General features: G+C 38.5%; 1 protein-coding gene and 1 long non-coding RNA gene across 12 annotated transcripts in view; one reads left to right on the top strand and one right to left on the bottom strand.

The window, feature by feature from the left end:
* The window catches only part of EPHA6 (EPH receptor A6), a 1,033,311-nt gene that overhangs the window by 29,316 nt on the left and 976,796 nt on the right, over positions 1-27,199 (bottom strand). For all 11 annotated transcript variants that reach the window (XM_010800991.4, XM_024994001.2, XM_010800997.4 and 8 more), the window contains one exon: positions 15,425-15,574. In XM_010800991.4, the coding sequence (XP_010799293.2) occupies positions 15,425-15,574 (150 nt within the window). The remainder of the gene's footprint in view (positions 1-15,424; positions 15,575-27,199) is intronic.
* LOC132345484 (uncharacterized) lies at positions 494-26,123 on the top strand. The gene is made up of 2 exons (XR_009494842.1): positions 494-726; positions 16,381-26,123. It is a non-coding gene; the product is annotated as an uncharacterized lncRNA (long non-coding RNA).

Raw genomic sequence — 27,199 nt, 5'->3', positions numbered from 1 at the left:
TAGAGATGAGAGGTTAAATTTCATCACAATGTCCAGAAATAGTTTTTGTGTGATTTAGCTGGAATGTCTCAAAACCCAATTAGGACATCAGAAAGTCAGCCTAATATGGATGCATTTAGTAAAAACCGTATGTGACAAATGTTATAAGTAAAATTGTACTTCCTAAATTCCTGAATCACTTTTTATTCTTTTATAATAATGTCAGTGCATATTCTTTTTGCAGCCATCCTTCCTTCTTTCTTCTTTATTTGCCATTTAATTCCTCTTCACTTACTTCTGGCTTTCCCCTAGTCTCACACTGACATGATTATGAAGTCCTTCCAGAATTTCTAAGGTAATTTAATCTTCAAAATGCTATCAGTGTTCAGTTTAAGACCACAGAGCAACAGGACATTTAGCCTGAGTATCCTCTGGGCTAGCACTGTCTAAGAGAACTTTCCATGATGACAGAAATACTCCCTCTCTTCAGTGTGATAGCAAGTGGTCATGTGGCTGTTGAGCACTTTGAAATGTGGCTAGTAAGACTGAGGAGCTGAATTTTACTTCCACTTAATTTTAATTAATTGACCTCACATTTTAAACAGCCACGGGGGCAAGTGGTTACTATATAGGACAATGCAGCTCTAGGGAAAGGAATCTCTTAAGAAGCCAAAGTTAAGAGTAACAACAAGATGACAGTAATTTTATTTTATTTTTTTCGTACTTAAGAAATCACATCAAGATAAGGTAAGATATTTACTATTTATCTTTTTAATATATAATCCACTGGAATTTCCTAATCATGCAGTAAAATTGACCTGGAATTTATGTAGTTTATTTTTAAATGAAGAGTTCAAAAGTATTCATGTAACTATTCTTACATTATCTCTGGGGGAAAGACAAAAGTAATGGTTTATCTTCTGTATTTTTGACATGGGAAAATTGAGGGACAGCCTGATATTTACAGAGAAGCAATCGCATCTCTTCCCCATGCCAACAACAAAAATACAAAAATGCAAATGTAAATATTGTTATCAATGCTCTCTTTATTGTAGCACCCTCTATGCATTTTCACTTTCTATAATTAAAAAAAAACTCATTTTCTTTTTTATGTGACACCATTTGACATGACTCTAAGATATCAATAATTTATGCTAGAAGTAGTCTGTAAAAAGAAGCAATAATAGGCTGCAGGAACCTCCTCTTAATTGTTAAGCTTAGCTTTTTAGTAATAGGTAATTTTTCATAATCCCATCAGTGTCTGTGACCAGAACACTTTAACGTATCAGAATATTAGCTTTTTTTCCTGTTCGTTGTATATCTATTATTAAATATGATGCTTTTTCTTATCTGTTTTCTATTTTTGCTACTGACTAGGCCTGAATTTTAACACATTTTGCAACACATTTTAGTAAAACAGGATATGTATAAAAATGCTTATAGTGCATCAAAACTACTGTGGATAGCTTTAAAAAGTAACTAAGAAAAACAGGATAGAATTCCATTATAGAAAGACTTTAAAATCCCACCCCAAGAGACCTCTCTATGTAATTTCAGAGTTACCTAATTATAAGTGCATAGAATAGATGACAAGTGAAGTTATAGTCTGAGAAAAAAATTAGCTGCCTTTATTAAGTATCATGTGCTAAATGCTTTGCATGTTTTTTTCATTTACTGCTTAAAATAACTCAATTTGGTAGTTATTATTATCCTTATTCTTAAATGAGGAAATTTAGACTCAGATAAGTTAGGAAACTTGCCTAAATTCACACAGCATAGGCAGCAGAGCTGAAATCTGAACTTAGTTCCTTATAGCTTCCAAACGTGTCCTCTGGCTAGTCCGCAGGAATGCTTTTCAATTCTCATGAAAATGTCTTCCTCTCCTGTTTTATACCTATTGTTTTATATCAATTTTAGGAGTGATGATTACCATTTTATCTTTTGTTGTATATCTGCTAACTGGACTTCAAATCCAATCCTAAGTTTTGTAATAAGGATAAATCAAAAACATATTTACTTCATAGTTTGCAAAATGTAATCTCTGGCTGAACAGAGTAGTTTCTGACTGCTTCTGAGTCCTGTACACATTTCTATTATTGCATCTATTACACTGTATTATAATTTTTCACCTGCTTCTTCTCAGGTGAAATATACTTGAAAGCAGAAATTTCATGTCTATATTTTGTATATTTATCCCTATTTATGGTACCTGATGCATTAATTAATGTTATTGACCAAAACAAAAGCTATTTGAGGAAATTTTGGGGTTTGTCTTGATATAGGAGCAGACTCTTAGAAAATCTGGAGTTTCAACTACCCAAGAGGGAGTCAAAGCAGAAGCAAGTCAGCATTTGAAGTGCCTCAGAAAGAAATATTCGTAAAAAATTGGGACATCAAGCATTATTGTTCAAAATGATCTCCTGATTTCTCTCTGGTTTGGCTGGACAATGAGCGAGACTGGGTCATGTTCTTCTCTAAGACGAAGGCATTGGACCCAAAGTCAGATTCCTATAAAGACTGGTGGCTTTTTCCTCCTGTCCTTAAGGTTTACTGTTTCCCATGACCCAAACATCCTTAGCTGCTGGAGAGCTGACTTTTCCAGACAACTCCTATAAACAGTTGACACCCAAATCCAGATTGCTTGGTGCCAAGCAAGCTGTCTATTCTCTTTTGACAAAGTTGTTCTCATGAGTATCCTGTAGGAAGAGACAGTGACAAGAAAGTGGGGTCCTTCACCTGGAACCTTTATCTACAATGTGTTAAGCAAGTGTCTAGTCCCACCATGCCTTTCCGTGGGGATACTGGGAGACTTGGGGACTCATGACATTTCTCCTTGCTGACCTCTAGGTTTAAAGTTTTCCCTGTTCTTTAACTTGTGACTTTGTGAAATTTGTCCTGAGCCCTGGTTCATGACAGATGTCAGTCATGAAGGTCCCACCTTAGAGGAAATGCTAATAACAACAACAGTGACAATAATAATTACTAACAATTATTGAGAGCTCTTGACTACTTCCAGGTGCTATTTCTAAATGATTTACATGTGTCAACTCTTTTAATCCTCACAGTAATATTATGTGGTAGGTACTATTTTTACCCCCACTTTACAAACAAGGAAAGTAAACATAGAGAAGTTCAACTGGCAAACACTACACACCTAAAAGTTTTGAATTAGAAGGGAGCTAGAGAAGAAACTTGAGCAATATGATTCAAAAAATGGTTTAAAGATACAACATATTTCTAATGTATTTTTTATTTATCCAAAGAGATAAATATTCATCATTTAAAATGTACTATTAACATACCATGTATAAGGGATAGCATATTGAGTAAGAAACATCTCTGTCTTTAGGAAATATATAATCTAATGAAGGTGACCAAGGCGCTAGAGAAGAAACTTGAGCAATATGATTCAAAAAATGGTTAAAAGATACAACATATTTCTAATGGATTTTTTATTTATCCAAAGAGATAAATATTCATCACTTAAAATGTACTATTAAACATACCATGTATAAGGGATAGCATAATGAGTAAGAAACATCTCTGTCTTTAGGAAACATATAATCTAATGAAGGTGATCAAATATAGAATCTAATGAATATGGAACATGCCATGTAGAACAGGGAGTCATGGAACTTTGTCAGAAGAGAACCTATCTGAGCCTTTGGGAGACTTCTCAGAGGAGGTGAACTGAATGTAGAAGGTAGCAGGATCCATGAGATTAGATGGGTCTAAGAGAAGAGATGTGATCTAATTAGGGAATTGAAGTAGATTTCTGTAACTAGACCAGATTCCTCAAAGAGAAGAATGGTGAGATTTGAGGCTGGAAAGTTAAGTAAAAACTACGTTTCTTGAGATCATGAATGATTTTTCATGCTATAAATACAGACTTTATGCAAAGGGGAGAAGGGTTTTGGCAAGTAGATGGCATTAGATTTGCCTTTTGGAAGCTCACTCTGGCTGCACTATAAGAGTGGGAGGACAGGGAAGGCCAGGAAGGAGGCTTGCAGTGATCCAGGCAAGAAGTCAAGATAGCCTTAGTTGAAGCAGAGGCCATAGGGTACAAGCTGTAGATTGACTTGACAGGAATGTAGGACTCAGGTGAGATTAGACAGGGAAGTAGAGGGAGAAGAGAAGATTGACTTCTAGGGTTTTGGCTTGGTCAAGGAAACAAAGGAGGAGGAGCCATTTTGGGGCTGGAGTGATCATGAGTTAAATTTTCTATGAGCTTTCTGGTTTCTGATTCAAGTTAAAATATGAAACTTTGAGAGCTTATTATATGTCAATTTCTGGGCTAGGTATTTTAACATAGCTTACCTTCTATGTGAGTGTGGTTATACATATTTTGCAGGTAAGAAATCTGAAGCTCTAACTGATGAACAGATTGTGTCAGATTCACATAGCTAGTAATTTCCTGAAGACTGGACCAATATTATCACCTTGGTAGCCTCTGAATCACAACAGTGGTAGAAAAAAACCTGTCCTGAGTCTTGTGCTGCATTCCAGACTCATCCCCTAGAATTAACTCTTGAGCTTCTCGTAGACATTTACACACTCCATGCTCTCACTCTCACCCACTGCTGATGACTTTCATTCTTGTAGCTCTGGTTCGGCTTTCTCTCAAGATTTCTACATCTACTGTCTCTGGGATATCCCACTTCATAAAGTTGTCATGCAGGTGACATGATTTTTTTTTTTCTTTTGCTGTTGTTCAAAACTAACCTTGTTCCTAAGTTTGGCATTTCTGTCCTCTGAAAAGGGTAGCATTCTTTTTTCAGTGATTTAAGTTAGAGATCAGTGGGTCCTCTAAGCTTCTGTCTTTCCTGGTGCTCAAAACTAACTTAGATGTTGATTTAAAGTTCATATACTTTAAATACAGCCCATTTTCAAATCCTCTTTTCAAATGATTTATTTTTCATTTTGATCACTGCAACAGACACTTAACTAGTCTTTCTGTCTCCCCTCTAATTCCCTCAATAACTCCTGCAGTGCACCTGAAGCAATCCTGCTGATGTGAAACTGTGATCACACTCCTTCCATATCTGGAATTCTGCAGCGGCTCACTATGACCCAGGTTTTCAATCCTCACCTCTGGCATGGTCCTGCTTCTCCTCTGCTTTGGCCACAAAATACTTGCACTCTCTGAGCTGGGCAAGCCGAATTCAAGAGCAGGAACTATTTCTTTTTTCCATGAGTTCCCGGCATCTAAAACAATGCCTTGTCAAACCAAAGAGTGAACTTCACTTGTCATATATGTGATCTATGGCAGCTGTCTATTAACCTTTATCCTCATAAACATGTCTTTTGTGGGAAGTTTTGTTTTATAGGCATTTCTGGTTCCCTACTTAAGAACTGACAGGCAGCCAGCAGCATATGCAGTGCTTTGTCTAAAAGACTAAATGAGATTTGTTTTAGGATATGAAGGGGTGATAATTACTAGAGAGAATTTTGTTAGTAGTATGGTTTTATGATAGTTGTAGGCTGTCATCCTTTGGAGAAGAATTATGCAAGGTTATACCCTTATTTTAAAGTGTAAGAAGAAAATTAAAGTGAAGTGAAAAAATATGAAAATGACTGCAGTGATAACTTCTGTGCAGAGGTAGAAGGAATTAGATTTTGTCAGAAGTTATTATCTAAAACCTGGTGGGTTATTCTAAATAGATCATACTGGTTTCTCATCATTGACACTACAATTTTTAGCATCCTAGAATCAACACTAGGCTCAGTTGGGGCACGTAGCAGACTGTTCTGCTCTTGTTGAATCTGATGAGTTTTCCAGTTGCGCTGAAGGTTTCTGAATCAAAGAAGACAATGTGAACCTTTTATTAAACGAAGCAAACAAGGAGCAGACAGTCAATAGGAAGACACTGAGATATCCCTGAACAATGCCATTGAACAAGAAATGTTTGGGCTGTGCAGGTAATCCCATTTTTATGTTATAACACTGCTCAATATCTCTCAAAGAGAAGCACAGTGAATTTAGTTATTCATACTTCCTTTTAAAACAAACTGTCTCAAAATTTTAGCAAGGGCTTAAATGTACAATAGTAAATGGAATGTGAAATGATTCTATTTTTGTCTTCTCTCTAAATATTCATCATGACTTTGTGGAAAATTTGTAATTTCAAGTTGAATGTGGATGGTGAAGCAGAGTCCCAGTATATCCTTACTTTTCGTGAGATGATTACTTATAGATATGAAGACATTCAGATTTATAGAACAGTAAAACTGAAAGCCCTGGCAATGTAGTTTTCTGATATGCAATTTAAAGGTTGTGACTGCACAGGGAAAAGAAGGAAAGAAAAAAGAAGGGAAAGAAGTGGTTATAAGTAAATCACATTTAAAATCTTATCCCTACTCTCTTAGTCAATATTTTTCAACATACAGAAATTATAATTCAGTGGAAAGCAATCAAAACTCAAATGAAAATCAGTGTACACTGAAAAAAACAAAGGGGGATAGAGTGGTGAACATGCCGCTTGATGGCTTATCAGGTAAAGAATCTGCCTGCAATGCAGGAGACACAGGAGATGTGGGTTCGATCCCTGGGTTGGGAAGATCCCTTGGAGGAGGAAATGACAACCCACTCCAGTATTCTTGCCTGGAGAATCCCATGGACAGAGGAGCCTGGTGGGCTACAGTCCACAGGGTCGCAAAGAGTTGGACACAATTGAGAGACTAAGCACATAAGAGTGGTGAAAGAATAAGATACAGACAGAAAACACTTCTTCTGAGGCTAATTTATAATTTGTAAATCACTAGGGCATGGAAACATAACATTTCCTTTCTAACTTTAAGATAAACAATTTTTTAAAACCCTATACTTCAGACAGTTCTCCAATCTTATTTTACGGAAGTCTCGATAGAATGTCAAGGACCTATAAAAATGGAGAATGTTCATCCTCAGTAAGACACCGGTCAGATTGCTGAATGAGTGGACAAAATGGGGGACTATAGAAAGTGTAGCCCTCTTATAGATTAAAAGGTTGCTGATGATATGTTTTATGGTTTGGAAAATCTTTCGCCCTAACAGTTGAAAGTCATACTTCTTGAGACTGAGATAATTAAAACTTTCTATGCAACTATGTTTCAGTGTGTAAGTAGTGGAATGAGCATTAGTGAAGGAGTCACATAAACTGCCCTGGAGTCTGAAATGTCACTAACAAGCTCTGTGCTTGGGCAATTCTCTGTCTCCTCATTAAGAGAGAGAGAGAAAAAAAAAGAAAAAAAAAAGAGCCTGGATTCAGTGCTTGTGACAGTGCCTTTCAGCTCAAAAAGCTATATTTCTAGGGTCAGTGAAACTGAAGGCTTAATCTACAGGATCTCTGGTAACATCTCTTGATTTCAAAGTTCTTTGACTGCCAAATCTAGACTTGGCATACCTTGAAAGGACTGTTTCCCACAGAGCTCCAAGTGTAGGGAGACAAAAATCCAGATGGGCCAAAGTATATCATTGTAAACTAAGATTAGGAAGATTTGGCAGGCCAAGATATTCTTTACTAGGAAGGTTCCCACCAACAAAGTATATTTTTTGAAATATAAAAACAATGTAAAGACATATTCCAAATCAACATTTTTGAAATGAGAAGACAACATTCTTAAAACTCAGGCCCATATTTCCAAGTCCTCTCTGGGGAAAAAAAAAAAAAAAAAAAAACAACTCAAAACAAACATTTCTTCACTGGTGCACCATTTCAATTTTAGAAAGATAACAGGCAACTTTAAGGGCCCATAAAAAATACCCAACCTGAACAGGGAAATGGCAGCCCACTCCAGTATTCTGGCCTGGGAAATCCCATGGACAGAGGAGCCTGGAGGGCTACAGTTCACGGATTCGCAAAGATCTGGACATGACCAAACACACACGCATGCAAAAATACCTAAAATCTTTGGAAACATAGTTTATGAGTACACAGTAAAAGAGTATTTTAAGATGCCCTCTTTATAAATATGCTTTAAAAGAGAACAAAGAATTATAAAAAATCAGAAGAGCAAAAGATTGTAAATTTCTTCCAAACAGAAATGGAAGGTATAGTTAATTTTTTTATGAAAATGTTTCTGGTATGTATATACTTTCAGCAAAAAAAAAAAGAATTCCCTTGAAAATTACACTGTGGTAGTAGCATACTGGTTATTGGTTTCCTCTACTTGGAACTTTATTATTTGAATTATTTGCAATGGTGACAGATTGAATCTCACAATATCCCCTATTACTCTTCTTTCTGTATCAGACATGCGTTATGCTAGTGTAATTAGTGTATATTTAATTAAAATGTTGCTCCTGCCTATGTACCAATATGAGGAATTATTTAAAAAAATGAGAAAAAGGTCATTTTGAAAATTGCTTTGGTAGAAACATATTCAAATAAGTACAAAAATTCCCTCTGTAATATGGAAGCTTGAAATAATGGGAATGGGCCTTTAGCAGTTTACTGTATCTTATACAGATCATTACACAAGGACCATTACATAATAAAGCAGAGTTTCGAAAATCTAATCAGAAACAAAAATTGAAAATGATTGGACTCTCTGAATCACAAAATCATACTGCATTTGAAGGTAAGTGGATTCTATATATCCACCATTCTTGGCTAAAATACTGACCTATAATTGAGAAAGGTTTTAGAATTATGAAGACAAACAAGAAATATGGTAAAAGGTAATTTTCTTCCTTCTCAACTTTTGAAAAGAGGAACCAATTCAGATAAGGTCAAAGGTTATTTCCAACCACATCATCTATTAAAAATCCTAAAGTTGAATTGTATTGTTTTTCTTCAGGTAAGCTTCAGAAAGCAATCTAAAGCAAAACTCACTATTATATAAAACCTTTTGAAAAGTAAGGAGAAGAAAAAATACAAAAACACTGAGGCAGCATTATGTTTCCTAGTAAACCTCAAACGAGATGTTCTCTGATAGCGGTTCTCTTTTTGGGAAATTGAACAGGCTTAGTAGCATATGCCTAAATGATACCATACCCAGGAGGCATTTGGGCTTCAAACTGCTTCCAGGCGAATTTTTTCTTTCTTAAAAAAACAAACAAACAAACAAAAAAAACATGCTAGGGAAAAACAAAACAGACAAAACCCAAGTCTCTAGTCTTGCATTCAGATCATTTGTTTGAGCAAAGTCGCCCCTCATTTACGTGGTGCAAGTTTTTCCCCGACATATTAGCTCTGTGGGGATTTGGTTACTTAATGTTGCCTGCTGTTCATGTTTTGCTTGCATTTTCTTTAGCTAAGCACATTCCATAATACAAGTGTTGGAAGAACTGCAATACCCCTGGTGTCATCTTTGGAGCCAGTATAGCTCCTAGCATTACAATGTACTCCTATTATGTAGTAAACAACAGTTATTTTGAACTCGGATGAAAATAACATAAAACATTATACTGTGATACATTAAAAAAAAGTTAAAAATCTTAGAAAATAGCGAGGAAATTTGTGCCTTCAGTGTGCCTGTGGCATGTTTTTGGTAATAGGCTAAATATGTGGACCATTAGAATTTTATTTTAAGCTACTGCCTTAAACATTTTTAAGAAATATAATACAGTACATTTTATAAATTTTTAACATCAAGACAAAAAGTACTGCTGAAAAGATTTATACTTTCAAACAACAGTGAGTCAATCCACATTCTTGCTGATAGGAAATAATAGAAACACTTCTACTGTGACACAGAGGCATACATAATTAAAGATGCTTTGATCTCATTTCATAGAGCTTGTGTGGTATAGAGACTCCTTTGAAAATTAAGACTTCTACAGTATAGCTCAGGGGTAAAAGCACACACTTTGGGGAAAACAGGGATCTCCAACTTCAGTTCTATCAGGGGTTGGGGCTTCTCTGGTGGCACTAGTGGTAAAAAACCCACCTGCCAATGCAAGAGACGTAAGAGAAGTAGGCTCGATCCCTGGGTCAGGAAAATCCCCTGGAGGAGGGCACGGCAACCTACTCTGGTATTTTTGCCTGGAGAATCTCATGGACAGAGGAGACTGGTGGGCTACAATCCACAGGGTCTCAAAGAGTCAGGCACAACTGAAGTGACTTAACATACAACCTTGGGCAAGTTGCTTAAATTTTCTAGAAAGCCTTTTATCTATAAATGGGAATAAAAATAGTATCAACCTTAGAGAATTATTTTGAAGATTAAATGAGTCAATAATCTAAAATAATTGACTCACAGTAAATTCAGAAATTGCAAGCTATGATTATTACCACCAATTAATTAAATACCTTCTATGTATCAGGTGCTTTTTATAATTGCTTGTGCTTAGTTGCTCAGTAGTGTCCAATCTTTGTGACCCTTTGGACTGCAGCCCTCGAGTTTCTCTGTCCAAGGGACTTTTCAGGCAAGAATACTGTGGTGGGTTGCCATTTTGTTCTCCAGGGGAATCTTCCTGACTGAGGAATCAAACCGATGTCTCCTATGTCTCCTGCTTTGCAGGCAGATTCTTTACCTGTGGAACCACTGGGAAAGCTTATATAATCAAAAATACCTTAAATAATAGGGCATGCATGCTTTTTTGGGCATATGTTAAAAAATAACTATGTTGCATTCACACAATGTTGTTTATATTAAAAAAAAAAAAAAGAAGGCCTGAGTCTATCCTTGAGGAGTATACATTCTACTTGGGGGCAGGAGCATGACTTAGAAATGCCAGAACTTCATCTTCTCACCTACACAGAGGGCTTCTTGAGAGTGAGGGCTGGATTTTCAAGTTCTCCAGAACTACCCACATGCCCAGTGACTGGCATGAGTTTAGTCAGTAACTGCTGAATGGCTAAGCAGATGGCATCTACTGTTATGCTTGGTAGGCCATACATGGATTAGTCTTCTGCACTGCTTTTTCTCATTTCCTTATGTATATTCCTTAATGTACATTACTACTGACCTTTGGGAAACTCATTATATTATTCACTAAAATAGACTATGCAAACTCAGAATTGTTCATTGCAATAAAATATGCCACAGTCTGCAGAATGAAGGGACTACCTCATAAAAACTACCTGAAATTTCCTAAACTCATTTAAAATCCTAAACCATGTTAACATTCCATATTTAGCTAAGCCCTTAAATTAAACTCCACAAAATGTAATAAAAAGTATAAAATATTCAAACAGAAAATAGTTGAACTTTTATTGTCTAAAAATGACTTTTCTTATTTAAAACACACCGTGGTTACAGAAAGTCAAATACAAGACTGAACTTTGACCAAACATGAGAAATTCAGGACAAATAGGAAATAACCAGTATTTGGAGAGAGCAGCTCAGAAAGTTTTGATTAAGCTATTTCTGCTTTCAAACAGAAATTCTGGTTACAGGATCTGTCACAGATACACTGACTTCCAATATGTTAAGCTAAACAGAATTTCAACTCTCTTCACTGCAGCAGGAAATATATTCACAAAATACATAAAAGATTTTAGCTCTTAGTACTTTCCTCTCTTATATTGATCTGAGGACCTCAAGGGTTTGGCATTTTTCCCTCCCCTCAGAAATTTCTGTTCTCCTCCTTGTTTCCAATTCTTGCTTACATATTCTTTGGTAGCCACTCAAAGGCCATGAAAAGAACTAGCTTAGCTCTTATCTAGTCCTTGAAAAACAACAAAGCACTGGGTGGAGGGAGCCTTCAGCCTTGCACTGTGGACACTGACAACACAGAATGAATGAAGATGGGCTTAATGTCAGGAGTCTATTCCTGGCTGCAGCAACTTCTTCTGATTCCAGAAATGGTCTTTATGGCCATATGAGGTTTAACAGACAGAATGGCTCTCTAAATGCTCATCCTGGACACAGATCATCAACACACATGGCCAGAATGACTGGGTAAACTGTTGGACATGATCCAGGAAGGGAGGAACTGACACCAGATTTTGGACTGCTCTAGGCAGCAACTAAGGACCGTTTACAAGGGGGTCTGTGATGGAAATTACGCCTTTGGGCCTTTTCTCTCAGAAGTTGCTCTCCTAGAAAATTTGTCTTGTCATCTGGATCTACACTTGTACACGCTCTGTTCTGTGGAGGTTCTATCGGATTCTTGTACCCTCACAGAAATTCCTAAACTGAAGAAAAGAATGATGTGAACTATTTCTTTGCTGAGACAAATATGATAATTATTTCTTCAGAGATTATAAAGACATAGCATGTTACTGTTAAAAGGATATTAAATATCATTTAACCTCATCCTTTTATTATATTTGTTGGTCATGAAACTGAGGCACTTTTCATGGCTGAATTATAGTCTACCTAATGGTGGCTGTGGTTACCAAACTGGTGGTACAAAGTACCCCATGTGGTAAAATGATAATCCAGGAGACATAAAAAAATAATAGAACTTCTCTTTATGTTTATCTGTCTTATACAAGAGTGTGTGTGTGTGTGTGTGTGTGTGTGTGTGCGCGCGTGCACGCACACATGCATGAGCTCAGTCGCATTCAACTTTTTGCGACATCATGGTCTGAAGCCCACCAGGCTGCTCTGTCCATGGAATTTTCTAGGCAAGAATAATGGAGTGGGTTGTCATTTCCTTTTCCAGAAAATCTTTCTGACCCAGGGATTGAACTCAAGTCTCTTGCATCCCTCATATTGGCAGGCATAATTTTTACCACTGTGCAACCTGGGAAGCCCCGTCTTACTGTAAGAAAGACTATTTATGCATGTCTAATAAGAATGACTCTGACTTCTATGATCAAAATGAAATGACTTTTACAACTGTATTTGGTAATGTATTTATATATTTAAAATCAAATTCCTAACATTTCTTATCCTTTCTCACTTTTCTCTCCCCACACACTAATGATCATGTTACATATTACATATTTTACTGATTTACTTTGTGTCAAGTCTGTTTCCCTCTTGCTAGAATATAAACTCAATGAGGGCAAGAAATCACTGGCCTACGGACATAAACTAAACCACCATGAAAGAGGCAGTTATTTCCTCTTTCCTCCTCCTTGCCCATGACTTCTAGAAGGTTATTAGAATTGTTTTTTTTAGTATCACTGTCAAAGCACTTACTATGTGATTCTAGGGAAATCATGTCACCTCCCTAAACCTCAGTTTCATAAAAGGTCCATCCAGTTTGTTTTCCTTTGTATCTCTACTTCCTGAGAAGATACTCAACAAATTACTTTTTAAACAAAAAATGAATGTATTAGTACAGTAGGACTTGTATATAATGTGCAGATAAATACACATATGTCAGTTGTGAATGCTCAAGAAATTTTTACCGGCAAGGGTATATTATTAGTAAAGTTTGGAGTCCTCTGAGATAGGTAATTTTTTATTTTAGGTCTGACAGAGAACTGATTAAGATAAGGACTATATGGAACACCAGTTAAGGAAGGTACTTGAACTGAGGGCTCTTCTGTGCAGTGAGGATTTTCATTCATCTGGAGGAGGACTTTTTATTTTAGAGATTTGCTTGAATGGCCTATACTTCACTTTCACTTTTCACTTTCATGCATTGGAGAAGGAAATGGCAAACCACTCCAGTGTTCTTGCCTGGAGAATCCCAGGGATGGCGGAGCCTGGTGGGCTGCCATCTATGGGGTTGTATTTTACAGAGTCGGACACAAATGAAGTGACTTAGCAGCAGCAGCAGCAGCAGCAGTCATGTCATAGTAGGACAAGCAGGCAAGCCTTATCTTGGGTTAAGAGTAGAGTAGGAACTATGGTGACTAAATCCAGGGTGTCTGTTACCTTGGATAGCTGGTTAAAAAAAGATGAGTTCTTCCTGGGAGTGAAGGGATGAATTTCTGCTCTTGAGATTCAATTTTAAGAAGCAGAGATGGACACAAGTTGCTCCAAACAAGGCCCAGAGGCAGGAAAGAGCAACAAGGTCCTTCAAATAAAATTCCTTTAGGGACAGTAAATGGCCTGGATCTAAAAAAGTTTAAATATTGGGAGTGTATCAAAGTTTGCTGGTCATGCCACACTCTGTACTTAAGGGAAAATGCTCTGCAGGACTAAGCCACCTGGCTTTGTGTTTTTATGAAGGGCTTTAAGGAGCATGGTTGCACAGCGTTTGATGATCTTGAACCTGCTACATGTAGGTTCTGGACCTGGCATTCTCCAGAGTCAGTAGGCACAAGAGCAGGCACTCGGCTTTGGAATTAACACTTCAAGTCAGGGAGAAATAAAAGTCATGGTGAGCTAACCAAAACCCAGTCTTATTGGTGTCCAGCATTTAAAAAGATTAACCTTTCTCTGTCACTGAACAAACCTTTAAGATATTTGGACCACTTGAGGTTGGGATGGGATAATGAGTATGAGGTGTAGAGGTGAGGCTCAAGCAGTTGAATGGAAAAAACAGAAGAGATGTGACAAGAGTTGACTATGTCTATGGATTTTCTAAAAAATCCATACCCACACAGTCTTTGTTTCCATCTGAGAACATTCAGAATCCCATCAGAGTTGACTTCCCATTACCACTGTCTCAGAAACTGTTAGATACTTCGAAGAAGGCAGGTGAGTGGACAGCGTCTGGATTCTGGGCTGAGGTAATGGGGTATGAAAATGTATCTGCAGATCTGACAGCACATTCACTTGCATTGTCAGGATTCTAGCATATTTTGACTACTGTCTCTACCACGTCCAACAGTCCATAGAGGTCAAATGTGTGCGAACTACCCTCTTCTATAATATTATTAGCCACCAAGGCAACTTGTGGAGAAAGCAATGGCACCCCACTCCAGTACTCTTGCCTGGAAAATCCCACGGATGGAGGAGCCTGGTGGGCTGCAGTCCATGGGGTCGCTAGGAGTCGGACACGACCGAGCGACTTCACTTTCACTTTTCACTTTCATGCATTGGAGAAGGAAATGGCAACCCACTCTAGTGTTCTTGCCTGAAGAATCCCAGGGATGGGGAGCCTGGTGGGCTGCCATCTATGGGGTCGCACAGAGTTGGACATGACTGACGTGACTTAGCAGCAGTAGCAGCAGCAAGGTAACTTTTACAGGTAAAATAGATTGCAAAAAGGGTCATGTATCTTCAAAGAACCATAGTATTAGATGATGTATTGATAACACATTGCCTGAAAGCATTTAATATTTTTCTGCTAAATTTTCTCCTAAATTAATTTGCTCTTCACAGTGCTACATTAAATTGCCCTAAGGAAGAAATGAAAGGTAAACATTATTCTTTGTTTTTTGATACTTGTAGGGCAAGGCTGTTGCATAGCACAGTCAGGCTTCCTTAGAACCACATGTGTGTTCAGTATTAGATGTAAGACATGGATAGGTACTTACATGACAAAGCCCATCAGCCGGCCCTTACCACATCAAACACAGGTCAGAGTGAAAGGCTAGTCAACTTCAGCCACAAACCCTGGACAACTCTCAGGAAGATAAGGGCTAATCTGAGTGAGGACAAATGGTGTTTCTTCATCATTGATAATGTGTCTGTACTCACAAAGTGGCGGTTAACTACGGATGGCACTTACATCTTGGTTAGACATTTCCCAATAAGGTCTCTCTCCATAGGACATGACCTCCCACATGACAATGCCATAGCTCCATGCATCACTTGCTGAGGAGAATTTTCTGTAGGCGATAGCTTCTGGGGCTGTCCACCTTATGGGAATTTTCCCACCCTGGAAAACAAATTGGAGATTTTTACAGCTGGGTCACAAGTGTATTAAAGGTTGAAGTGGCACTGCAATTAAATACATTTTTATTAGAAAAACCTAAACACTGCATGATAGCATTGGCATTTTAAATAAAAAGAAAACTAAAACCAGAATAATGTTAAAATGTCAGAAATAAAAGGTTTAATTGGGATATAAGTCACACTTCAGAAATATTTTATTTCATTCATTAGAGAAATTTATTTTCACTTTCCTGAATCACACAATTAAATTCACTATCATGCCATCTGAAGAAAGTTCTACATTAAAGAACATTAAAACTGAATTCAACATTCATTAAACATTGTATTGCATGTATAAATAATAATGATAATAAGTTCTAACTTAATTGAAGTCAAATGGTTAAATAAAGAGCTGAGATTTCTCTCTCTAAACAATTTAATGTCTATCAGAACTTTATTTCCTTTTCCTTTCATTTTTTTAACCTGCTTCGATCAGTTTTATTTGAAATTTAAAAATCCATGAACATTATACAGAAGCCCGTGAGAAAGATAATCTTTCCTTAGAACTCCTTAGCTTAGTTTATATTTTGTACTTTGTCTTTAAGTTAACATTGGAACATATTAAAGAGATTAAATTACATGAATTTAATCTATACTGTGCAGGTATTAAAGTCTTCTATTGTGTTATACTTATTTTTTATCAATACATTACACTTTTATCTCTCAAAACACGCTATAAGCCCTTTTTACTGTAATGACAAGAATAAAACAATTCATCCGTTTGATTTACAATCTTTGAAATCTTTGCAGCTCTGAACAGCAAGTTGAGCGAGGAGAGCAAGCCTGGTGCCACTAGATGGCGGAAGAGAACAAGGAGCGGCTCCCAGACGGCGGTCTCCGACTCGGTGGAGAGGACTTCAATTCCCAAGAAAGGAATGATAGTCAGAAAACCCGCCCTGACAGAATTGTTTCATCATTATCAGCACTTTCATGATCACATCATCTGGTCACCTGGTGTGCTCAAAGTCTGGTTAGGGTGAGTGGGCTGGAGGGAAATAAAAGGTGGATTCTCTGGCTCTTGAGAAATTTAGGGCGAGCAACTTTAAAGAGGAAGACCTTAATGGAGTAATCGCAACACTACTTATTTAAGTAATCTAAACACTACTTAGCAAGGAGAGATAAGAAAGCCTTCCTCCGTGATCAGTGCAAAGAAACAGAGGGAAAAAAATAGAATGGGAAAGACTAGGGATCTTTTCAAGAAAATTAGAGATGCCAAGGGAACGTTTCATGCAAAGATGGGCACAATAAAGGACAGAAATGGTATGAACCTAACAGAAGCAGAAGATATTAAGAGGTGCCAACAATACACAGAAGAACTACATAAAAAAGATCTTAAGGACCCAGATAATCATGATGGTGTGATCACTCACCTACAGCCAGACATACTGGAATGCAAAGTCAGGTGGGCCTTAGGAAGCACCACAAGGAACAAAGCTAGTGGAGGTGATGGAATTCCAGTTGAGTTATTTCAAATCCTGGAAGATGATGCTGTGAAAGTACTGCACTCAATATGTCAGCAAATTTGGAAAACTCAGCAGTGGCCACAGGACTGGAAAAGGTCAGTTTTCATTAAAATCCCAAAGAAAGGCAATGCCAAAGAATGCTCAAACTACTGCACAATTGCACTCATCTCACATGCTAGCAAAGTAATGCTTAAAATTCTCCAAGCCAGGCTTCAACAACACGTGAACCATGAACTTCCAGTTGTTTAAGTTGGATTTAGAAAAGGCAGAAGAACCAGAGATCAAACTGTCAACATCTGTTGGATCATCGAAATAGCAAGAGAGTTCCAGAAAAACATCTATTTCTGCTTTATTGACTATGTCAAAGCTTTTGACTGTGTGGATCACAACAAACTGTGGAAAATTCTGAAAGACATGGGAATATCAGACTACCTTATCTACCTCCTGAGAAATCTGTATGCAGGTCAAGAAGCAACAGTTAGATCTGTACATGGAATAACAGACTGGTTCCAGATAGGGAAAGAATTACGTCAAGGCTGTATATTGTCACTCTGCTTATTCAACTTATATGCAGAGCACATCATGTGAAATGCTGGGCTGGATGAAGCATAAGCTAGAATCGATTGCCAGAAGAGATATCAATAACCTCGGATATGCAGATGACACCACCCTTATGGCAGAAAGTGGAGAAGAACTAAAAAGCCTCTTGATGAAAGTGAAAGACGAGAGTGAAAAAGTTGGCTTAAAACTCAACATTCAGAAAACTAAGATCATGGCATCCAGTCCCATCACTTCATGGCAAATAGATGGGGAAACAATGGAAACAGTGACAGACTTTATTTTTGGGGGCTCCAAAATCACTGTAGATGGTGACCACAGCCATGAAATTAAAACATGCTTGCTGCTTGGAAGAAAACCTATGACCAATCTAGAGAGCATATTAAAAAGCAGAGAATTACTTTGCCAACAAAGGTCCATCTAGTCAAGGCTATGGTTTTTCCAGTAGTTATGTATGGATGTGAGAGTTGGACCAAAAAGAAAGCTGAGCACTGAAGAATTGATGCTTTTGAACTGTGGTGTTGGAGAAGACTCTTGAGAGTCCCTTGGACTGCAAGGAGATCCAACCAGTCCATCCTAAAGGAAATCAGTCCTTAATAGTCCTTGGAAGAACTGATGCTGAAGATACGAAGCTCCAGTACTTTGGCCACCTGATGTGAAGAACTGACTCATTGGAAAAGACCCTGATGCTGGGAAAGATTGAAAGCGGGAGGAGAAGGGGACAACAGAGGATGAGATGGTTGGATGGCATCACCGACTCAATGGACATGAGTTTGAATAAGCGCTGGGAGTTGGTGATGGACAAGGAGGCCTGGTGTACTGCAGTCCATGGCATTGCCAAGAGTTGGACATGACTGAGTGACTTAACTGACTGAAACACTACTTACTTGAAGGGAAGAGAGGTTCACTCAAAATAGTAATAATTAGGTTTCACAAGGCAAATGAGAACATTAACAGAATCCGCATTTTAAAGACCTGTGGCAAGGAACTGTTTAAAGGTGCCTTGGGGGAAAATACCTTGATTCGGTCCCTTTATTTTACAGGTGAGTTGACTGAGCCCAGGGTTTAGAAATTTAGAGGCTTAGAGATTCTTTCCCATGTTATTGCTGCTGCTAAGTTGCTTCAATCGTGTCCGACTCTGTGCGACCCCATGGACGGCAGCCCACCAGGCTCCCCATCCCTGGGATTCTTCAGGCAAGAACACTGGAGTGGGTTGCCATTTCCTTCTCCAATGCATGAAAGTGAAAAGTGAAAGTGAAGTCGCTCAGTCGTGTCTGACTCTTTGTGACCCCATGGACTGCAGCCCACCCAGCTCCTCCGTCCATGGGATTTTCCAGGCAAGAGTACTGGAGTGGGGTGCCATTGCCTTCTCCCATGTTATTAAGCACACAATATTAGCTAATGTGATCAAAGTAGTATTATGGGGCATTGATATAAAGATGTAAATATTTCAGCATGGGGGAAAAGGTGGATCAAGCCAACTTTAATGTTTTAACTCTGAGTGCCAATGTAGGAGACCTGAGTTTCATCCTTGGGTCAAGAAGATCCCATGGAGATGGAAATGGCAACCTGCTCCAGTATTCTTGCCTGGAGAATCCCATGGACAGAGCCTGGTACAGTCCATGCTGTGCTGTGCTTAGTCGCTAAGTTGTGTCCGACTCTTTATGACCCCATGGACTGTAGCCCATAGGGTCTCAGATGAATTGGACAACAATGAAACAACAACAATCTATAACCATATATCACATTAGTATAATGCAAGGGAGCCTGAAATGGGGTTTTCACCCTTGGGGGCAGTGCCAAATTAAGAGCAGGAAATTAAATATACAAAGTTGGTGATAGAAGTTTAAGAGGGTGGTGAGTCCAGGAAGGGAGATGCAAGAGGAGGATTCATTCTTGTTAAGTAGAGTTGCCAGATAAAATAGAGGACCCACAGTTAAACTTGAATTTCAGATAACAAATACTTTTGTTTAATATTAGTGTGTCCCATGAAGGAATTTTTTTTTTGGTACAAGTATGTCCCAAATATCAGATGAGACATATTTATACTAAAAATATATCCATTGTTTGGGCTTCCCTGGTGGCTCAGCAGTAAAGAATCCGCCTGCAATGCAGGAACCACAGGACATGCTGGTTTGATCCCTGGGCTGGCTTCCTAGGAAGCTGGAAGAGGACATGGTAACCTACTCCAGTATTCTTGCCTGGAGAATTCCATGGACAGAGGAGCCTGGCGGGCTACAGTCCATAGGATCACAAAGAGCTGGACATGACTGAAGTGACTGAGCATGCATGCACATATTCATTGTTTACCTGCAATTCAAATTTAACTGGGCATCTTATATTTTTGTTAGTGTTAGTTGCTCAGTTGTGTCTAACTCTTTGTGACCCCATGGACTGTAGCCTGCCAGGCTTCCTCTATTCATGGAGATTCTCCAAACAAGAATACTGGAGTGGGTAGCCATTCCTTTCTCCAAGAGATCTTTCTTACCCAGGGATGGAACCCAGGTTTCCTGCATTGCAGACATATTCTTTGCCTTCTGAGCCACCGTTTATTCACTACATGTGACAACCCTTAACCAAAGGGAATTAAAAAAATTAAGAAATGGGAACATTGTAAATGATCTGACAGAACACGGTGTTCTGGAAAAACTAGGTGGTCTACACCTTAGGAAGGGACAAGCTTTCTCAACTTGTGTTCATGTACTAACACTGCAACAGCCTTTGTTTTACTGTGCTGTGGCTGAAGCTCCTCAGGCTTGTGGCTGTGCTTTTTGAAGCCACTTAAGTCAGGCTCAGGTTGCTTTCAAATAAAGAATCCACACTTCCCAGAGAATAAGTTAACAATCTGTAGATCTGACCTCAGAACAGAGGCATGAGCAGCAGCCTCACCTAGAATTTCTGATTCTGGTTATTTCTTGGTCTCTCCTGGCAAATAGTATGTGGAAGTGTGACTTGCTAGTCTGCTGGGTTGTTTCTTCACTAAATCTTTGTGAGTTCTATTGAGACAGGCTGAAAAATGGAGTTAAGGGTTATTTTATGTGCTTTCACTTATAAATGACATCTCATATAAAGGAGTCACATATAAATTTATACTTCCTATAACTTGATAACACATATAAATGATAATTTTAGCACTTTCCTTCCTAAGATTTTATTTTTTTCCTCAAGGGGAAGATATTACAGAATATTTGATTAATAAGCATTTCTACACATTTACGGACTGAATTGTGTTCCTCCAGAATTCATATGTGGAAACTCTAACCCTCAATGTGACTGTAATCTGGAACTAGGGCCTCTGAAGAGGTAATAAATGCAAATGAGATCAGGAAGGTGGGCCCTAATCCAACATGACTGGTGTCCTTATTACAAGAGGAAGATACGGCAGTGGTGTGCAGGCACAGGAGATAGGCCATATGAGGACACAGCAAGAAGTTGACCCCCTGCAAGCCAAGGAGAGAGGTCTCAGGAGAAGCCAAAACTGCCAATACCTTGAATTTGGATGTCCAATCAACACAACTATGAAAAATTAATTTCTATTATTTGAGCTGCCAAGTCTGTGGTATTTGCTATGGTAGCCTTAACAGACAAATACACTGAAAAATTATACTAATATACTAAAATATTTAAAATAACCAATTTTTCCCCTAAGATGAGCAACAATGCAGAGGACAGTACATCTTCATTTCAAGTTTTATTCCAGGTGTCATACTGCAATAGAAAGGGTGAGCTAGCATAAACCTTAAAATAAGATGTATTAAAAAGAATTGGTAAAGAATTTTTAATGTAGGAGATACCATTCTCGTTAACAAAAAAATGCATGGTAACATGAACCTGAGCGTATACACAAACTGCACTGTCTGTTTGTCAATAATTCTGAGCATATACGGGATGGTGATAAGAAAACATTCAAATCTTTCTTTTTCTAATGAGAGGACCTACACTAGATATACTCTTTCTATAAAGTACAAGATGAAGCAGAAAGGAAGAGGTCCTTAAGATTATTGCACCATCTCTACTGCCTTTCCTACTTTAGAGGAAATGAAGTTTAGTTCTTAAAAACTTAAAAAAAAAATTGAATGGAAAAAAAAAAAAAAAACTGAATGGCCCAACAAACTCCTGTGGCTTAATCTCATCTACTTATAATATTTTTGCTCATGGTCTTGAATCATAGAGATAATGCACTAAGGTGCTTTTTTTCTCAAAGCATTAAGCACCAGATGTTTGTTTCAGGTTTCAAGAATAAACAAATACTACCTTAGACTTGAAATCATAATTATTGGAACAGTGCATGTTGCTTTGCCATATGTTTATGAGAAAAAAAGAAGTTACCAAAGATGCTAATCAAAATGACTGAAAAGGCTCAAAAGCCTTCTAATTTACTAATACCTCTCTTTTGCAGCAAACTTAATCACTAGAGAACAAAGGAGAAACAGGAAGTAAACAAACTGGATATCACTACTGAAAAGTTTGTTGGCAAACCTTTTTTTTTCTGTTTTTCAAGTCATATCCAGAGCTTGATTTGTAATTAGGTAGAGAGACTGTAGCAGGAAAAAGTGCTAAAGGTGGCACCCGGAGCCCTGTGTATCTGTACACTCTATACCCCTCATGGAGTTGCACTGAAATTATAGCTGTATTTAACTCACATCTGAGTTTTAAAACCTAATCCTCTAATCTTCAGCAGAGAGAACAATCAATTGAAATATAGTAACATAATGTTATAGAGGCTTAATACTAAAACCAAATGGAAAAATTCCATTGAGAAAGAAGAACACAATAAAAATCTCTCATTTCTCATTCACTGGATTTGATGGTTATCTTAAAAGCAAATGGCTTGAATAGACACCAATTTGCCTGCAGACTTTCCTTTTCTTATTTCCTCAGTCTGTCTCTGTAGTACCCAAACTCCAAGGAGTATAAAAATTATAGTACAGAAAACATAGATACCATGCTTAAAAGATTAGTTTAAGGAACTTTTAATCACCATTTTGACTAATGTTTTTCCATATGAACTGCAGATTCTAAGTGAGATTCAGCTCTACCATAACCCATTGTGTGACCATGGGCAAATCTTAACTCCTAGTCTTTTATTTTTGATATGCAAAATGAGAGGACTCGATTTAATGATCACAAAACAGTAAAATATGATGATTTTAATATTTGCCTACAGTGTCTCAGCTCAGAATAAATTGTAAGGAGATGGGCCATATGAGTTGATACATAAACTGTGTGAACAGAGAGCCTGATGACAGATAGCAAAGAAGATAAGGACACTCATTATATTTCTCAGGTCAATGGTTACAGGGATCATCTCGAGTAGTAAGGAAGAGTTAAAATAACTACTTTTTAAGAAAGTAAAAGCATGATGAATACATTTTAGGAAAGCATAGGCTAGATACATTGCCTTTTTTCTCTTTATTTTTAAATCTTTATAGGTTAAAATACTGAAAATGAGTAACCATTAGTTATTTATCTTAAGAGGTTGCTGCTGCTGCTGCTGCTAAGTCACTTCAGTTGTGTCCGACTCTGTGCGACCCCATAAGACGGCGGCGCACCAGGCTCCCCCGTCCCTGGGATTCTCCAGGCAAGAACACTGGAGTGGGTTGCCATTTCCTTCTCCAATGCATGAAAGTGAAAAGTGAAAGTGAAGTTGCTCAGTCATGTCTGACTCTTCACGACCCCATGGACTGCAGCCGACCAGACTCCTCTGCCCATGGGATTTCCCAGGCAAGAGTACTGGAGTGGGGTGCCATTGCCTTCTCCGATCTTAATAAGTTAAAACACTGTTAATCTGTTAATGAGTAACCATTAGTTATTTAGAAAACTCATTATAAGAAAATTTACTGACGAAGGCATTAATGTGTTTCCTGAAAGATCACTTTACAATTTCTTGTCAGTGGGATTATCTGTGGCAGAATGGTCTGGTTTGGAGAGCCCTGGTGGGAAATCAGCATTTTGGGCCTTCTGCCTTAATCTGTTATGTTGTCCTGGGAAGTTGTAGCAAATCACAGAGGGATGTCACAACAGAGTATTTATATAAACAACTTTCACTAAGGGGATATTCTTTCTCTAGAGAATTATTGATTTTGAGACATAAACCCATCTCTGAGCATCTCTTTGTTGTTTGTATCCCCAAATCAACAAATTAAAATATTATGTTGCACAAATATTATCTGGTGCAAGTCTTTTAAAATGACATCCCCACTCCCTCTCAGAGGGGTATGTTCTTTCCTCCATTGAAATTTATTGATCTTGGGCAACTTTGGTACTTTGTGAAGTTTTATGCTCTTCTAAGACATGGGTTTAGTATCTGTCCTTCCTTGAAAAAATACTGAGGACTGCAATGTTGTGAATTCTTTTGTAAAGGAGAAAACCTCTCCAGTTTTGGCTTCTAGGTATCATTTATTAAGGGAATTAAATGTGACAGTACACATGAGCATCTCTTAGCTGTCAACACATGATAGGCACTCAGCAAATGTTATCTGTCTCCTTAATTTATGTATTTAAAATCTGTCTTATTTTGGATCTGTTTGGCTTCCAGTGTAGATTAGCATCCCAGTTTACTCATATGAGGTCACTGAGCTCACCCAATACAGTACCCAGGGTGATCTTCTCAAACCAGAGGCACAAATTCTATTGATGGACAGGCTCTGACTCAGTTCTTATAATTTAGACCTTGTCCTGTCCACTTTGAGGAAATCTGTGCATCTTGGTCCAGTGGGTTTGGTCCTATGTCTATGTTCCTGCTGTTGCCCCACTAGTGCCCTTCCAAGACTGAAGACATGTCTTATCCTCTCATTCTTTCATAGGTAGAATTCTGTCATCGAAGAACATTATCTATGACTGAATGTTGGCAGTCAGATTTCTGCCTACAGATAGACCTACCTGATAATGATTGTGGATTTCTTTCCTTTTTTTGGGTGTCTGTCTTCTCCCTGTAGGGTTGTGGCCCACTGGATGAGTTACAAACCTTTTCCCTAAAAAATGTGCATGTAGATACAGCCACACAAGACTTTGCATAAGTATCATGGGATTCACAGATGTCAGACTGAGATACTTTAGCTATAAGCAAAAGACTCTTCTTGGCATAGTATTTTAAAAATGTAAGTCATTGATTAATAATAACCAATTTTTATAGGATAATAATTACTGTAGAAATATATGGTAATGAGCAGTGTTTTAGGTCACAAATAGATGAAATAAACCATTTTTATATTTTTATATAAAACAAAGATTAAAAAAAATTTAACTTATTTTTAATTGGTTGATTATTGCATTACAATTTTGTGTTGGCTTCTCCCATACAACAATATGTGGCTGCTGCTGCTAAGTCGCTTCAGTCGTGTCTGACTCTGTGCGACCTCATAGACGGCAGCCCACCAGGCTCCACCATTCCTGGGATTCTTCAGGCAAGAACACTGGAGTGGGTTGCCATTTCCTTCTCCAATGCATGAAAGTGAAAAGTGAAAGTGAAGTCGCTCAGTCGTGTCCGACTCTTTGCGACCCCATGGACTGCAGCCCACCAGGCTCCTCCACCCATGGGATTTTCCAGGCAAGAGTACTGGAGTGGGTTGCTGCTGGGAGCCAGTGTGAGGAACTCCGCCTGTGGCAAAGGTCATGAAGAAGGAGGCTCGGCATATGCAAAGGTGGGATCGAGCCTCAGGAGTCTCCCTGGAAATTCTTGAGCACCTACCCCCAAAACCAGAGTCTGCCTACTTTACTGCTTTGTGCTCTCACCTACACCTCTGACTTTATGGGGGGCTGTCCCCCACCACCTCTCTCTGAAAAAGAGTTAACTTACAGCTCCAGTTGATAAAGTTCCTGGGTGTGACAAGAGTGTTTCAACCTACAAACTCCTTTGGAAGTCCTCTGGCCTGCCTGAACAGGTTCTTCCGGCCACATGTGATTGTTCACAGCCTCCCAACCGTGAGAGGCATAAGATGTTCTAAACTGTCTAAATACAGATTCCTTTGAGCAGTTAAAAGATTGATTAGAAATTGTATTGGTGAAGGGTTTTTCACCTGTTGGGCCAATGTTTGCTGCTAAGTTTCCATATCCCTTACCTACTGTGTCCCTGGCAGTGTATTGATGAATATAATTGGTGTATAGGAATGTAAGTAGTAGCTTTAATGTTTGTAACCTTGGATGCTTGAGTTAATACTTTTCTTGTTATAGCCCACCATACCTTTGCCCTATAGGAATGCAACTTTATCTAATGTTTTCGGAGGGTGGCACCTGACTTTAGAATAATCACCTTTAGAGAAAAATAAGTTTTCTGAAGAAAGGGTCATAAAATGTTAACAGGCTTCTTGGCCAGAAGATGATGTAAATCACCTAAACTTTTGCATATGATAAGTTTGCAGGAAGAAATCCTGGCTTATTGCTGACTCTACCCCTTTCCCCATTATACTCTATGCACAACTTAAGGTATAAAAACTACTTTGGAAAATAAAGTGCAGGCCTTGTTCACCGAAACTTGGTCTCCCCATGTCGTTCTTTCTCTCACCTTCTGGCTGAATTTCCATCTGGGGCGTGGAGGCTCATCAAGCCTACTAATTATGCCTGGGCTTCTAAGATCTGACCAGGGAGGCCTTAGTGTTTCCTCTCCTTCGGGAGAATGGGAGGACGCCTGTGGCCTACGTGGGTGACGCAAATTCCTTGTCTGGAATTTTATTGGCTTTCCACATAAACCAAGTTATTCAGCCTCTTTTCTCCACTGAATTTTCCTACTGAGCTATCCTTATTCTATTACTTTTTATGTCTCTAATTAATATTTAATTAAAGCTATTGTATCCAGTTCGCCGACGCCATGCCGGCTTCGAATTCCCTGGATCCACCGGGGCTGGACCCCAGCAGGTTGCCATTGCCTTCTCTGACAACAATATGAATCAGCTATAAATATACATATGTCCGCTCCATGTTGAACCTCTCCTCCACCCTACCTCATCCCGCCCCACTAGGTCACCGAGTACCGCATTGAGCTCCCTGTGTTATCTAGCAACTTCCCATAAGCTATCTGTTTTACATATGGTAATGTGTATGTTTAACCACTATTCTCTCAATTTGTTCCAACCTCTCCTTCCCCTGCTGTGTCCAAAGTCTGTTCTCTATGTCTGTGTCTCTATTCCCACCATGCAAATAGGTTCATCGATAGCATTTTCCTAGATTACATAAATGTGTGCTATGATATTAAACAATGACTTCTTAACAGTTCTTGTTTCTGTGTGGGTATCCCTGAGGTCTCAGGCTCATGGGTTTTAAGAATCTAGAACTCACCAACTGTTTGACCTTGGACTGAAAAGGCCTGCAATTAGGTTTTCCATGGATATGTGTTTTTTTTTTTTTTTAAGTGAATCTAAATGCCTTTAGACAGACCATGGACTCTGCCGAGCACCCCCAATCCACCCTGCTTCCAGTGCAGGGTGCCTGGGTTCCATCCCTGGTCAGGGAACTAGATCTTACATGCCACAACTAAGAAGGTCCCTCGTGCCACAACAAAGACAGAAGATCCTTCCTGCTGCAAGTAAGAACTGGGAGAGTCAAAATAAATA

The sequence above is a fragment of the Bos taurus genome, chromosome 1 (genome assembly GCF_002263795.3).
Source record: "Bos taurus isolate L1 Dominette 01449 registration number 42190680 breed Hereford chromosome 1, ARS-UCD2.0, whole genome shotgun sequence".
Taxonomy (NCBI): Eukaryota; Metazoa; Chordata; class Mammalia; order Artiodactyla; family Bovidae; genus Bos; species Bos taurus.
This window is presented reverse-complemented; position numbering and strand designations above follow the sequence as displayed.